The sequence below is a fragment of the Acomys minous genome (assembly GCF_964271855.1).
Source record: "Acomys minous genome assembly, chromosome: 3".
In the NCBI taxonomy this organism is placed as follows: domain Eukaryota; kingdom Metazoa; phylum Chordata; class Mammalia; order Rodentia; family Muridae; genus Acomys; species Acomys minous.
In genome coordinates this window covers 29375312-29391438 of record NC_140485.1, presented here as the reverse complement: position 1 = coordinate 29391438, position 16127 = coordinate 29375312, and the positions used below count along the sequence as shown (strand labels likewise).

The 16127-nt window shown below is 46.3% G+C and overlaps 1 protein-coding gene across 4 annotated transcripts in view; it reads right to left on the bottom strand.

The window, feature by feature from the left end:
- The window catches only part of INO80 (INO80 complex ATPase subunit), a 97262-nt gene extending 83337 nt beyond the window's left edge, over positions 1–13925 (bottom strand). The window contains exons 1-3 of one of the 4 annotated variants that reach the window (XM_084776380.1): positions 13656–13925; positions 680–865; positions 56–225 (exon numbers count right to left, since the gene is read on the bottom strand). In XM_084776380.1, the coding sequence (XP_084632506.1) occupies positions 56–225; positions 680–822 (313 nt within the window). In that variant the 5' untranslated portion in view covers positions 823–865; positions 13656–13925. Of the gene's footprint in view, positions 1–55; positions 226–679; positions 866–3348; positions 3422–13655 lie in introns of those variants that run through there. The other 3 variants (XM_084776378.1, XM_084776381.1, XM_084776379.1) reach the window with 3 other exon arrangements.
- Between the last annotated feature and the right edge of the window lie 2202 nt (positions 13926–16127).

The following is a 16127-nucleotide window of genomic DNA, read 5'->3' as shown; positions in this document are numbered from 1 at the left end:
GGATGACTGCCCCCAAGAGCACGGCAAGTCCAGAGGGCGCCCGCTCCACACTGACCTGACTGCAGAACGCCGTTCAGAGAGTATGGGTTCAGCAATTCTGAACTGCTTGCTCCACAAGTTTCACCAAGCAATGAATTTGGAGGTTCTTCTTTGACTTGTATTAAGGGATCCCCAGACTCAGGCAATAAGGGATTATTGTCATCCAGTCCATCTTCACTGTCATCACTAAAAATTAAAGAGTAATACATCCATAATTAAAAGTTTTCCAACAAAACATATTTTGAGCCAAGTAGTAGGCACATACATATATATATATATACATATATGTGTATATAATCTAAGTGGTCAGACAAGGTGGTACACATACCTTTAAAACCAGTGCTTCGGGAGTAAAGGCAGATCTGTGAGTTCTAGGCCAGCCTGGGCTACATAGTGAGACCGTGTCTCAAAAAATAAAATAAAATAAAATAAAAAGTAAAAGAAAGAAAAAAAAGATTGACTGATTTATGGTTACTATAAACGAACATTTAAAGAACAAATAGTATTTGGGAAAGTTGACTGTTTCATTTCAAAGAAAAAGAAAATACTAAAAATAAAATCCATACAATAGATTAACTGGAAATCCCAAAGATAGGAATCAGAAATGTAATAAAACATTGTTAGAGATAAAATAACACACCTAGAAATATTCCTGTTGAAGATGGCTGATGTTTGTCGCAGAAAATGGTCCAACCGCAAGGCCCTCTCCAAGTACTGAAGATAGAGGGGCTTTGCCAGCTCAGTGCAGCTGCCATCGTCCCCGGCACCCAGCTCCGAGGCCATAGAACAGATCTGTCTTCATGCACGAGGGCCTCCCACTGCACAGCTGCAGAATACATTCATTTTTTTAAAAAGGAAAAAAAATACAAAAACGAAAGATTATTCCTCTTCCCCTTCTCCTGCCTGCTTGCCTTCAGGATAAACAAGGATCAGGCTCTCTCTCAAACACAAGACACTAAGACAACCAGCGACTACAGAAAGCTCATTGGATACTACCTTCTAGTACAAGGGAAAAGTGTAGAAACACTATCATCAACTGCAATACAACTCAATGAAACATCTTCTCAAACAGTCCATAGATTTTACAAGAATGAATTACAACTATCCAAGTGAGGTGCTGACCGTGTGCACCATGCAGAGAACAGCACTTGCTTTCACCACCACCTTCCTCTTGTATTTATAATCATTCATATGTATGAGGTATTCTATTTGCCAGTGTGCGTGTGTGTGTGTGTGTGTGTGTGTGTGTGTGTGTGTGTGTATTCTACAAAGTCTCTCTTTGAACTCAGAGGTCCCCCTGCTTCTATCTTCTGAAAGCTGCAATTACAGATGTATGCCACCATCCCAACCATTTTTTAAAGCAAAGGGATCACACATTAAGAAAAAGTATAAACTTCCCAGCGGTGGAAAGACTCCCAGGAGGAATATCTTCTTCTAAAACCCTGTTAGATCCATTCCAACTTAAAGTGAAGAGCTCTTCAAAGTTTCAATTGACTCACACCTCCATTTCTAAGGATGGAAACTATCAACCCACTGACCAGTCTGTTCGGAGGCTCTATATATAATCCTGGTTATACTCTGACTATACTTCAGCTCCTCACAATAGCCTGATGTCCCTGCTACATCTACTTCTGCGCTCAGCACACATACACACACGTAAAAACAAAGTCTACTAGTGTGAGAATTTTTATATTGTAGGTCCATTATCAGTTCAGAGTTACAGAGTTTCTTAGCCTGTGAGAGGCCCTAGGTTGGATACCCAGTATCAGAAATCTAAAAACTAAACAAAACAAACTAGCTCATTTAATCTAATACAAACTCTGTCTTGACAAAGTAGTGTACATATATAATCCCAGCACATAAAGGAAGGTACAGGAAGAAAGATCAAGGTAAACTCAGCTACATAGTTCAATGTCACAGTGAGGGCTACTTGAAAGCCTATCTCTATCCCATACTCAACAAAAAGTTACTCTCATTTTGGCTAATTTAAATTTTAAAAATAGACTTTTGCTGGATGTGGTGGCACACATCTTTAATCCTAGCACTTGGGAGCCAGAAGCAAGCGGATCCCTACGAGGTCAAGGCCAATCTGGTCTATAGAGCAAGTTCCAGAATAGCCAAGGCTACACAGAGAAACCTTGTCTTGAAAAAAAAAAAATTAAACAAACATACATACATATATACATTTTTTATTTTTTGAGACAGGGTTTTCCCCTGTGTAGCCTGGCTGTTCTAGACTCGCTTTGTAGACCAGATTGGCCTCAATACAATTCACAAGGATCCACTAGCCTCTGCCTCCCCCAGCAATAGTATGGGCATGCCCAGCCAATAAATGTTTTAAAACATTTATTTATTTATTTATTATTTTATGTATATGAGTGCTCTATCTGCATTTACACCTTCATACCAGAAGAAGGCATCAGATCACTTTATAGATGGTTATGCAGTTACTGGGAATTGAACTCAGGACCTCTGGAAGAGCCGTCAGTGGTCTTAAGTACTGAGCCACCTCTCCAGCCCTGGTACTTTTTAAAAGAAATAGAATTTGAATCTGCTACGAGTTACTCCAATGCCCCAATTCTCTACCGCCAGCCTCTAAAACCAAAGAAGGGCCATTGTTGGACTGCCTGATCTTCCACTAGTCTAACTTATGCTTTCTCCCTTCACTTTCCAAAACATCCAGGTTTGAACTATAAATTGTCTGCTCAGATTATCTTGGTAAATAAAACCACAGAGCTGTTGATTAGGAAGAGATAACTATGCACCAGACACCCAACTAAGGAGCGAATCCAAGGAGAAAAGCTGGCTGGGCCTCAAAGAGCGAAAGTAGGCAGAATGCTCAAACAGGAGGGCAACAACATTCCACTCAGCCTAAGCCTGATTTAGCCCAGGGCCCCAGTGGTTCCCCACCTTGCAAATGCCCTTCCTGGTGTGGTAGCCCCCAATCACAGAATCATTTTACTTGCTACTTCACAGCTCTCGTTTTGCCACTGTTAGGAATGATAATGTAATAGTGTCTGATAAGTCTTAGGAAACCCCTGCAAAAAAGGTCTTTCCACCTCCACCCCAGGACTGAGTAATTTAACAAGCCTTGAGTTTACTCAAAGCAGTGTTCTTGAGATAAAAATAATACCTGCATTTTAAAAGTGCAGAACTCCTGGCTAAAAAAGGTCGTCCTTTCCACAAATTCCTAACGTGGCAAAAGAAAAAGAAATTACATATGTGTGTGTGTATTCACATATACATATACACACATAGACATACAAAATACACACACAATCACACAAAGCCAGGAGTGATGGTGCACACCTTTAATCCCAGTATTCAGGGAGGCAGAGGCAGGCGGGTCACTGTGAGTTCAAGGCCAGCCTGGCCCACAGAGTGAGTTCCAGGACAGCTATGGGAAAGAAGGCACATATCTGTTAGAACCCTCATCTATCCTATTTCCTGTGAACCTCTCCATTATTTATCTAATACATTGCAAATGCTAGACAAGTATCTGCTCTGTAATATGTGACAATAAAAAGGTCTGCACGTGGTCTGATTTTCCACACCTATTTTTGAATTTGGATGAATATTCAAATGAACCTTGGGCATCAGGCATGCCTAAGACGAAAAGCACTAAAAACAGCAGTATCTTAGCTGGAGACATAGCTCAGATGGAGCAGTGCTTGCCTTACATGCACAAGCCCTGTCCAACTCCCAGCACTGCATAAAACCAAGCATGGTACCATACGCCTGTAATCCCAGACCCAAAGAAGTAGAGGAAGGAGAATCAGAAGTGAAGTTTATAATCAGCTACACAATGAGTTCAAGGCCAGTTCATGAGAACCTACCTGAAAAACCAAAACCAAACAAAAACCAGAGCTGGCCAGATGGCTCAGCAGGTAAATAATGCTTGCCTCCCCCACACCCACCCCAGACAGACAAACTGAGTTCAGCCCCCAGATTCACATGGTGGGAGAAGAGAACCGACCCCCACAAGTTGTTGTCTGTCTTCCACATCTGCACTATGGAGCAGGAGTGCAGCATGAGTGTGTGTCTCAAAAAAAGAAAGAAAAGGCCAGGCGTGGTGGCACAGGCCTTTAATTCCAGCACTCAGGAGGCAGAGGCCAGTGGATCGCTGTGAGTTCGAGGCCAGCCTGGTCTACAAAGCAAGTCCAGGACAGTCAGGACTACAAAGGAAACCTTGTCTCAAAAAAAAAAAAAAAAGAAAAAAAAAAAAAAAAAAAAGAAAGAAAGAAAGAAAAGAAAAGAAAAGAAAAACCAAAAGCAAAATAAAAAAATGACAGCAGCATCAAGCCCAAATTGACAGGGTACATCAGAGCACAGCAGCCAGTGGAGGAGCTCCCAGTGGCCACAGCTGGAGCACTGTTCTGTTAACCCTTGTTCTGTCACCCTTCTTATCGCTGGGTCTCTTTAACACATATTCCTGCATCAACTCTATAATTGGTCATTTCTCCAAGCAGCCTTAGTTACTGTTCTATTGCTACTAAGAAACCAGATTAACCAAGGCAACTTGTTTAAGAAGGTGTTTGATCGGGGGCTTGCCTATAACTGCAGAGGCTTAGTCCATGATCATGTCACACAGCATGTAGGAGAGCAGACAATGTAATGCTAGAGCACTAGCTGAGACCCTACACCCTGACCCACACGCAGAAGCAGAGAGAGAGCAAGGCTGGGCCTCGTGTGGGCTTTTGAGACCTCAATCCCTACCCAGTGACACACATCCTCCAACAAGATCACACCTTCTAATCCTTCCTACACCGTTCATCAACTAGGAACAAACATCTAACTATAAGAGGCTAAAGGGGACATTCTCATTCAAACTACAACACAGTTGAAGATAAAAGATGGAGGCATTAGCTGGGCAGTCAAAGTGTACAACTTTAACCCCGGCACTCAGGGAAACAGAGGCAAGCAGATCTCTGTGAGTTCAGGCCAGCTGAGTGGACAGAATTCTACGACAGCCAGGGCTATACAGAGAACCCGTTGTGAAAAACCAAAAAGCACCAGGTGTACTACATGATGTCATTATGCAACTTGTTAAATAATACAGCATAGATGTGTTACGTGTGTTTATTTTAAGCAAGGGGTATGCAATTCAATGGTTGGCTTGTTGTGCTTGTTGTTGTTGTTGTTTCCGAGGCAAGAGTTTCTCTGTGTAGCCTTGGCTGTCCGCCTGCCTCTGCCTTGGAATTAAAGGCATGTGCTGTCACACCCAGCTACCAAACTCAATTCTTTTTATTTGTTTCCTTTGGTTTGGTTTTGGTTTTTTGGAGACAGAGTTTCTTTGTGCAGCCTTGGCTGCCCTGGGCTGTTTGTAGACCAGGCTGGCCTCAAACTCCTAACAACTCGAGTGCCTCCCCGAGTGCTGGGATTACAGGCGTGCTCCATAGCGCCAACTCAGAGTCTTTTAAAGGTAAGAACTTGTGTTGATTCATTGATTTATTTGGGCAAGCTGGCCTTGAACTGACCGAGACTTTGACTTTTTGGTCCACTTGCTGCTATCTCCAAGTGAGAGGATTACAGGTGTGTGCGACCACACCCCATTTATGTTACTATGGATCCAATCCAAAACTTTATATATGCTAGATAAGCACTCTACCAAATGAGCCGTAACACCAGACTCTATGTATACTACACTGCCAGGTTCTCTCTGAACTACTGGCTCTCAGTAGAAGATGACCTTTACTTCTCTCCCCATCGCCCCAGACAGAATTTCTCTCTGTAGCCTTGGCTGTCCTGGACTCGCTTTGTAGACCAGGCTGGCTTCAAACTCACAGCAATCCACCTGCCTTTGCCTCCCGAGTGCTGGGGTTAAAGGCATGCGCCACCACACCCAGAGACCTTTATTTCTTGTTCTCCTGCCTCCACAGACCAGGAGCTGGGATTATAGCTGTGCACTACCACAACCGGCTTACAAAAAAAATGTGCTTTATTTTATTAAAAAACTGAAGTTGCCAGGCATGGTGGTGCACACCTTTGATCTCAGCACTTGAGAAGCAGAGGCAGGTTAATCTTTGTGAGTTCAAGGCCAGCCTGGTCTACAAAGTGAGACCAACACAGCCAGGGCTGTTATACAGAGAAACCCTGTCTCGAAAAACAAAACAAAACAAGCCTACAGTTTTCAGTAAGATTCTTCTTGTTTGCTTTGCTTTGAGGGTGATGGCTGTTTTTTTTTGAGAGTGTGTAACCTTTGGCCATTATGGAACTTGCTAGATTGACCTGGCTTCAAAACTGCAGTGACCCTCCTGCTTCCACCTCCAAGTTAAGGCTACGGTGTGAACCACGATACCCTGCAAACCACACAGCCTCGCTTTCTGGGAAGTGACTCCCCGTGTCCAGCACTACGGCAGCATGTTAAGGAGCCCTTCCCTGTGATGCTTCAGGCACTGCCCATCAAGTTAGAAATTGAGCGGCATAAACTCAAGAGTCAGCTGCTCATCATGATACAGATTTCCTCAGGGCAAAAACCATGAAGAACCCTGATGCCAGCCAGGCATGGTGGCCAAGTGAGTAGTTTTAAAAATAAATTTAAATAAAAGTAAAACTAGGGGAAGCTGGGCTGGTGGTAGCTCATACCTTTAATCCCAGCAGAGTAAGGAGGCGGAGGAAGGCATATCAATGTGAGTTCAAGGCCAGCCTGGTCTACAAAGTGAATCCAGGATAGACAAGGCTACACAGAGAAATCCGGTCTCCAAAAACAAAAACAAAAAAAAAATCTTGATGCTACATAAAAAGATTGCCTTGTGTATAAGGTCAGCAGAAGAAAAGAAGCAATAAAAAACAAATTGAGAAGTCTGATATGAAAAAAAATTGAATGTGATCCCTATTTTTAATGAACTATACATCAGAACAAACAAGGACTGGGAGAGGGCGATAGATTCTGGAGCACAGCTCCTACATTTATGTGTTTATGTGCCCTGACACCTTTACAATTTAACAACGCCTGTTGTGTTAGCCACTTCTCAGAATAACATACATTACTTCTAAGTGCTAGTGATCAAATTCAGTTCCTTGTGCATGACAGGCAAGAATTATACAACTGAGCATAGAATATGTCTTTTGTGTTCTTGTTGTTCTTTGTTTTCTGAAACAGGTTTCTCAGTGTAATCCTGGCTGTCCTGGAATTCAGTCTGTAGACCAGGCTGGCCTCGAACTCATAGAGCTTCCCCCGCCTCGGCCTCCCCAGTGCTGGGGTTAAAGGTGTGTAAGACCAGCAGGGCTGTTTGTTTGGTTTTTCAAAGTGTTAATTCAAGGAATTAAAAGGCGTGCACATCACCGTGTCCGGGCTGGGCTGTTTTTTTATTTTTAATTTTTAAATTATTTATTTATTTACTTATTTATTTTGGTTTTTCGAGACAGGGTTTCTGTGTTAGCTTTGGCTGTCCTGGACTCGCTTTGTAGACCAGGCTGGCCTCAAACTCACAGGGGGCTGTTTGTTTTTTAAGACGGGGTTTTTCTTTGTAGCCCTGGCTCACTCTGTAGACAAGGCTGGCCTTGAACTCCAGAGATCTGAATGGTAGAAGTGCTTAGTGAAGTCATTATGTAGCACAGGCAGACTTTGAGCTTACAACTTCTTATTCTGGGGTTGGAAAGATGGCTCAATGGTTGAGAGCACTGGCTGCTCTTCCAGAGGAAGAATTCCCAGAACCTACACAGCAACTCACAGCTGTGACTCCAGTTCCAGCAGATCTGATATCCTCATACAAGTGTGCATGCAGACCAAACACCAATGCACATAAAATAAATACATAATAAAGCCAGGCGAGGTGACACACACCTGCATCCCAGTACTTTGGGGACAGAGGCAGGCAGACCTCTTTGAGTTCAAAGCCAGCCTAATCTACACAGCCAAGGCTACACAGAAAAACCCTATCTCAAAAAGGAAAAAAAAAAAAAAAGGGAATAAATTATTCCTTTTAAAAATGCCAAAGCTAGGGGTTGGAGAGATGGCCCAGAGGTTAAGGGCACTGACTGCTCTGCTCCAGAGGTCCTAAGTTCAATTCCCAGCAACCACATGGTGGCTCACAACCATCTACAATGCAATCTGGTGCCCTCTTCTGGCCTGCTGGTGTACATGCAGCCAGAGCACTGTATAAACAATAATAAATAAATCTTTTTTGAAAAAAAGAAAAAGAGAAAAACTGCCAAAGCTGAGCTAGGCATGGTGGTGCACGCCTTTGAGCCCAGAACCCTGAGGGCAGCAGCAAGCAGATCACTGTAAGTTTGAGGCCAGCCTGGTGTACAAAGTGAGTACAGGACAGCAAAGGCTACACAGAGAAACCCTGTCTTGAAAAACCAAAAAATTAAAATTTAAAATTAAAAAGACAATAATGATGCCAATGCCAGGTGATCCCACCACTAGGGAGGCAAAGGTAAAGTCTAAGGCCAGCCTGGTCCACACAGCAAGTTTCAAGACAGTCAAGTCTACATAGAAAAATTCTGCACTGAAAAAACCAAAAAGTAGCCGGGCATGGTGGCGCACGCCTTTAGTTCCAACACCCGCCTTTAATTCCAACACCCGGGAGGTAGAGGCAGGTGGATCACTGTGAGTTCGAGGCCAGCTTGGTCTACAAAGCAAGTCCAGGACAGCCCAGGATACACAGAGAAATTCTGTCTCTGGGGAAAAAGAAGGAAAGAGACAGAGAGACAGAGAGACAGAGACAGAGACAGACAGACAAAAAGTAAATTAATAAAATTTTAAGACCCTGGTATAGTGGCACACGCCCTTCATCTCAGCAGGCGGATTTATGTGTTTGAGGAGTTCCAGGGTAGCCAGAGCTACACAGAGAAACTCTGTCTCAAAAAGAAAAAAACTTTGATTCTCTTAGCGTCAGGTACCTATGCAATCAAACTATAAGAATGCACCCAGAGTGTTTTAGGATTGTGTTGTTCGTATTGTTGTTATTTTGGCAGGGGATGCTGCTAAGAATCAAACCCAAGGCCCCAAGAATGGAGTCTACCATTAAGGTACACCCCAGCCCGGCCAAGAGAATTTTTTCTACTCACATTCCCTAACAAAAAAGATGTTCAAAACTGGTTTGAGAACTGGCAAGATTGCTAACTGGAAGACAGTTGCTTCCACCCTGGGTGCCTGAGTGTGCCCTCTGGAACCCACATGGTGGGAAGGAGAGGACAGCTCCCACACGGTGGGAGGAAGGAGAGGACAGCTCCCACACGGTGGGAGGAGGGAGAGGACAGCTCCCACACGGTGGGAGGAGGGAGAGGACAGCTCCCACACGGTGGGAGGAGGGAGAGGACAGCTCCCACACGGTGGGAGGAGGGAGAGGACAGCTCCCACACGGTGGGAGGAGGGAGAGGACAGCTCCCACACGGTGGGAGGAGGGAGAGGACAGCTCCCACACGGTGGGAGGAGGGAGAGGACAGCTCCCACACGGTGGGAGGAGGGAGAGGACAGCTCCCACACGGTGGGAGGAGGGAGAGGACAGCTCCCACACGGTGGGAGGAGGGAGAGGACAGCTCCCACACGGTGGGAGGAGGGAGAGGACAGCTCCCACACGGTGGGAGGAGGGAGAGGACAGCTCCCACACGGTGGGAGGAGGGAGAGGACAGCTCCCACACGGTGGGAGGAGGCAGAGGACAGCTCCCACACGGTGGGAGGAGGCAGAGGACAGCTCCCACACGGTGGGAGGAGGGAGAGGACAGCTCCCACACGGTGGGAGGAGGGAGAGGACAGCTCCCACACGGTGGGAGGAAGGAGAGGACAGCTCCCACACGGTGGGAGGAAGGAGAGGACAGCTCCCACACGGTGGAAGGAGGAGAGGACAGCTCCCACACGGTGTGCAAACTGTCCTTTGACTTCGACATGTGTGAATGGGTGCACAAAGACACACACTAAATAAAAATTTTAAAATATATTTTGTTAAACTTGGTTTGAATTCTTCTCAAGATGTAGAACAGTGGTTCTCAACCTGTGAGTTGTGACCCTTTGGGGGCAAAAGACCTTTTCTTTCACAGGGGTTACCTAAAACCATTAGAAAACACAGATATTGCCAGGTGTGGTGGCGCACGCCTGTAATCCCAATACTCTGGGAGGCAGAGGCAGGTGGAGCTCTGTGAGTTGGAGGCCAACCTGGTCTACAAATCAAGTACAGGACAGCCAAGGCTATACAGAGAAACCCTGTCTTAAAAAGAGAGAGAGAGAGAGAGAGAGAGAGAGAGAGAGAGAGAGAAATATTTATATTATGATTTTTAACAGTAGCCAAATTATAATTATAAAGTAGCAACAAAAATTTATGGTCGGAGTTATATCAACATGAGGAACTGAATTAAAGGTCACAGTATTAGGAAGGTTAAGAACCACTAATATAGAGGAAAGAACACCGTAAACTAAAACAATGGAATTTAATCCCTTAAAAAGAAGATTCATTTTAGAATGTAGACAGAAGCCAAGGAAGGTGATTCACAGCTGGACTGCTGAAAACTTGGAAGATGCCATGGCTCACACAGTAAGTTCCAGGCCAAGAGTATGAGACCCTGTTACACGCATGCACGCACGCACGCACACCTAAATGATATGCAGATTTTACTAAGCACATACATGCATCATTTAATGATAAAGATACATTCTGAGAAGTACCTTGAGCTTCTTCTCTAGTCATGTTAACATTATACAGTGGGCTTATAGGAATATATAAGTTATACACTACTACACTCCTGGGCTATGTGCCAAAGGCACAGTCCTATATGTAATTCGAAAATGTCACTCATGACTGCACAGTGTTTATTCAGTCTCCTGGGGGCTGGTTCCAGTGCTGCTCTCCCACACCAAAATCCATACGAGCTCAAAATGAAATACTGTTTGACATAACCCACACACATCTTCATATACTTTAGTCACCATTAGGTTATGTACAAATTTAACAGTAGAGGCAGGAGTGGTGGCACACACCTTTAATCCCAGCACTTGGGAGGAAGAGGCAGGGAGATCTCTGTGAGTTCCAGCCCAGCCTGATCTACAGAGCCCAGGATAGCCAAGGCTACACAGAGAAACACTGTCTCAAAAAACCATAAACCTAGAAAAATAAATAAAAATAAATGTAACGCGAGACGATATGGTGTGAATAGTTGTTAGGGAACAGTAACATAGAAAACGGCTCTACTTCTGCTCAGGACAGACACTGCCACCACAGACCTAAGGAAACAGCACAGAGACAGACGCAAAGTGAACACTGCTCAGAAGAGTGGAGGGAGATGAGAACCCGTGAAAGAGGGTGAGGCAGCCCCAACAAAGTATGCCTACACACCACTTTACTAGCCTGAACGTACGGCAAACTCAGACTTTTTGAAAAAGGTTGAAGGTTTTAAGCCAAAGTTGGTTACATACAAAGATGCAGAAGCCACTGCCAAGAAAAAACAATTTAACAATCTTAAAATTGTTTTATTATATGAGGAGGGAGTTTGTGAATTTCCAGCATAAAGGAAAACCAGATAGCCCATACCTTTATCAGGAGCCAGAGGCAAGAGGATTATGAGTTCAAGACTAGCTCTGACTCATAAAAAACAGAACAGGGAGCTGAGGCATTTCAGCAGTTAAGAGTGCTTACTGCTAGGCTGGAGAGAGCTCAGCAGGTAAGAGCACTGACTGCTCTTCCAGAGGACCAGGGTTAAAATCCCAGCACCCACATGACAGCCCATAACTATCTGTAACTCCAGTTCCAGAGAATCCCACACAGTCACACATGAAGGCCAAACACCAAATGTACATTTAAAAAGTGCTTACTGCTCCTGCACATAACAAGGTTTGGGCCAGCACCCACATGATGGCTCACAATGACCTGTAACTCCAGTTCCAAGGGACCTGCTGCTTTCTTCTAACTGGCCTCCATGGGCTCCTGCACACACATGGGTTTATCAAACCCTCAGGCTCACGCATGTACATAAAATAAATAAATCTTAAAAAAACAAAAACAAAAACAAAACTAACAGCAATAAAAAAAGCAGTAAAGTTAGCCAGGTGGTGGCGGCAGTGGCAAACACCTTTAATCCCAGCACTTGGGAGGCACGAGGCCAGGCTAGTCTACAAAGTGAGTCTAGGATAGCAAAGGCTACACAGAGAAACTCTGTCTTGGAAAACAAAACAAAACAGCAAAGTTGACATACTATACCATGTATGAATCTCAAAAATATTACATGAAAGCAGCTGGTAGAGCTGCATACATATTTTAGCATCCCTTTATGTAGAACAGAAATGTCAACAGGCACATCTATTGGGCACCGTGTTGCACACCTGTAATCCCAGCACCCAGGAGGCTCAGGCTGGAGGGCATCTGTTGAGATGCAGGACAGCTAGGGCTACAGAGAGACCCTGTCTCAAAAAAAAAAAAAATTAAAAATAAAAAAAAATCAAATCTAAGACAACAGAAATTAGATTTAGTGCTATGGAAGGGAGAAAAAGTGTTATACTCAGAAGGCTTCTAGACCTTCTATTGAAGTGACCGACTGAATAGTAGTGACAGTTGTACAACTCTGCATATACCAGAAAGTTCTCAATGCCGCCTAATTCACCTGAGCTGCAATCATATCTGGTAAAGGTGTTATTCCTGGGGAGGAAAGTGGGCATGGAAGCGCACACTTAGAATCTCAGTGCCATGGAGGCTGAGGCAGGAGGATCTCAAATTCCTGATCTTTCTGGCCAAAAACCAAAAACAATCAGGAAACACACACAAGACCGGAAGGAAGGATGGAAGCAGCATCAGAAGCGACAGTGAAAATTAAGATCGTAAATCATGGATCACTAACTCAAACTACGCTGATCACCAGCGATGTTTTCAAGAGTTCGATCTCCAAAATCCTCCCCCAATTCTTAACAAGTACAAGACTATAAATCGAAGAACCCTGAGCAGAGCTGCTTCTTAACTAGAATAGTTAAACGCCTTCTTCGGCTCTATCCAACTTTTAAACTGTAGGGGGCTTCCATCCTCCGTGATTACGGAAGTAGTTACTTTTCATCAGCAAGCTCAGGAAGGAATTGTCAAAATTAGCTGACACTTGCTTAGATGCACTCCAAAAACCCAGAAGGGGTCTCACGGGCAAATTTCTAAGTCTGTGCACGTGTTAGTTAGCCTGTGCCCATCCAATACCAACCAGCAACTTGCACCAATTCACCCGGATCGCGGATCGCTTCCCATAAACTGATACCCATGCTATCGAGTCCTGAGATCTCATTCGTTTAAACTGACAGGTAGAACCCTCACCCGGTTCCCAGCCCAGCCCAACAAGCCTCCGCCCTGCCCCTCCCCACCTCCAAACCCACACACGTGTTACACCGACACCGCCCCACCGGTCCCACGTGCACCTGGTCCAACACTCCCCACGTGTGGGTGCTCCACGGGCTTCCTCGGGTAGCTGAGGTCACCCATGACCCCAGGGCTCCAGAGGTACGAGAGAAAAACCGGGGCCCAGGTCTCTGAGGTCCCAACCCTATGGGGAGTGTCCACACCCATCGTCTCTTCTAACCCCCAACAAATCCAAGGGCCGGGGGCGACGGCCCCTTTAAGAACCGGCCCAGTCGTAGCCCGCCGAGAGGGGCACACAGGGGCCTACACTACACCCCCTCGGTCCAGCCGCCCACGTCCACACAGCCTCACCTCGGGCCGAGGGGCCCCGCCGCCGCGGCGGCGGCGGAGGGGGTGCGGGGTGCGGGCGGGGTCCGGAGGGGGGGGTCGCCCCGCCGACGGTGGAGCCGCGGTTCGCTCTCTGAGGCCGAGGGACGGTGACTGCGTTGGACGGAAACGCTCCTAGCTCGCTCCCTCGGCGGCTCCTGGGACCCCAAGATGGCGGCGGCGCTGAGGCGGCTGCGGGCGCTGGGCCGGCGGCGGCGGCGGCCACTTTCACTCACTGAGAGGAGCGGAGCAGGGACACGGGGAGCCATGGCGGGGGGGAGGAGAGGCGCCATAGCCAGGCCAGAACAATCGAGCAGCTACTCAGCTGGTTTACCCCCGCCCCGCCCACGCTCACTGCTAGTCGCCAGCGCGTGTCCACCCACAGTGCCGCTACAGTCGGCCTCCGTGCAGTTTATACCCCGCCGCTGCCGCCTGACGCCCCGCGCGGACCGGGGTTCTGGGGGAGACCCTCATCTATACTATCTGAGTGCAGATTGGTCGGGGCTGGGACTGGCGAAGATTGCCGAAAGGCGACGGGGAGGAGGAGGAGGATGTCATCGCTGGAGTGAGCAAGCAGATCTCGCGGGAGCAAATGTCGCGAGAGCTCAGCGGCCCTGCACCCGCCGAAGAAAGGTTACTTTTTCCGGAAGTAACGTCAATGGAAACCGCCCAAGATCCTGGGAATAACTTTGTTCTCGCCGGCAGCCGGTGGGAGGGGCTACCTGGCGGTCCCTCTGGAAGTTTTCGCCAGGTAGTGGGCTGACCCTAAAACCAGCTTGGGCTGGACATGGACGAGACCTTGTTTGTACCCAGACGTCGTTCGTCTTGCTGACCTTCCCAGGTCGTCTTCCTGACGACGTTGTCCACCCTCCTCGCAAAACTGTTGGCAGAGGCGCTTGAACCTCATATGCACTTTTCCTTAGTGGGGTGAGTCGCCTCCACATAAAGCGACCCCAAATTTTTTTTGGGGGGAAGGGGGGATGGGTGGGCGGGTGTTGCTTTTGTTTCGCTGTTACTTTGAGTTTTATTTGGAGACAGTGTCTCTCCGTAGCCCAGGCTAGCATCAAACTCATGGAAGGTCTCCTGCCTCTGCCTCTCGAGTGCTTAGGTTAAAGTGTGTGCCAACCACGCCCAGCCCTCGTCCCGTCTGTGTTTGATCGCTTCCGAGACATATAAGGAATTGTTGGACTCCACCCTTTCGTTTTCGGCGAGAATCAGTTGTTGGTTTAATATTGTCTGTACTGTCCCTTGAGAAACTCCCAATTGGGCCCACGTTGCAACCATTGGAGCTGAACTGTTTAAAGACTAGAACAAATAGGGGAAAAAATGTCTTTTTAATTTTTTTAATGTCTCTTGACCTCGATATGCCTTAAGTTCAGGAGAAAAAATGTCCCGTAAAAGAGACCTTAAATTAGCATACAATTTAACACTAATTATTTTGTAAGAGTTTCAGGTGAGACAGCTCAACGGCTGAAGGCACTTGCTGCCAATTCTGACAACCTGACCCGAGCACACATGGTACAAGGAGACGGCTGACTCCTGCTTATTGTCCTCTGACTTACACATACGTGTTTTACCATGTGCTTGTGTTATATACACACACCAGCATCTCTTTAAAATCACAAGAATAAGTCTTCGCCAGGCGTGGTGGCGCATGCCTTTAATCCCAGCAGACAGGCAGATCGCTGTGAGTTCAAGGCCAACCTGGTCTACCAAAGTGAGTCTAGGACAGCCAACGCTACACAGGGAAACCCAGTCTCAAAAAACAAAAACAAAACAAAATACAAAAGTCTTCAATAATCAAAGCAAGTAGAAAGAGAAGCCTATCTTTGAAAGAGATAAGGCAAGTAGGAAGAAGACCTCCAAGAAGCCTTGGGTTATTTTGCCAAAATAGCCTGCTGGATACTTCTGCAAAAAAATTGTGTTTCTAAACGGAAAAAAAAAAAAAGCCTAATGTTGCCCTGCTTGGTACAAAATGGGAAATAGCCACGAATGCTCAAAGTCCACTAGTGACACCCTCACCACAAGCTCAAGTGCTGTTTGTAAAGAATGGTCTTCCCCACCCATTGGGCAAGATGCCACCAGTGCCCAAGGAAGACAGTGACGTAAAGATAAACCATCCCACATGGAACATGTGTTTGCCTGCATTTCAGCTACCCAGCGCCTCACTGGGCTGATGAGGCCCTCCTGAACACTGTAATAGCTGAGGACCAAGGGCTCCATCTAGTGTGGCCAGGGAATCCTGCCAGACTAGAGGCAAATGGGTCTGTCCCTGCGTTTCATCCTGTATGAGACATGCCTGGCTGTGGACAGACCATTAATAAGTGTGGGAGGTACATACTCCTAACACTCACAGGAGAGGATGGGAGCTGTAAAACCGACGGAGCCTTGGAGGCGAATCACAAGCCCCTAGTTGACCCTTCAAAATTTCGGTACTGTCTAGATGCCAGTCCTGAG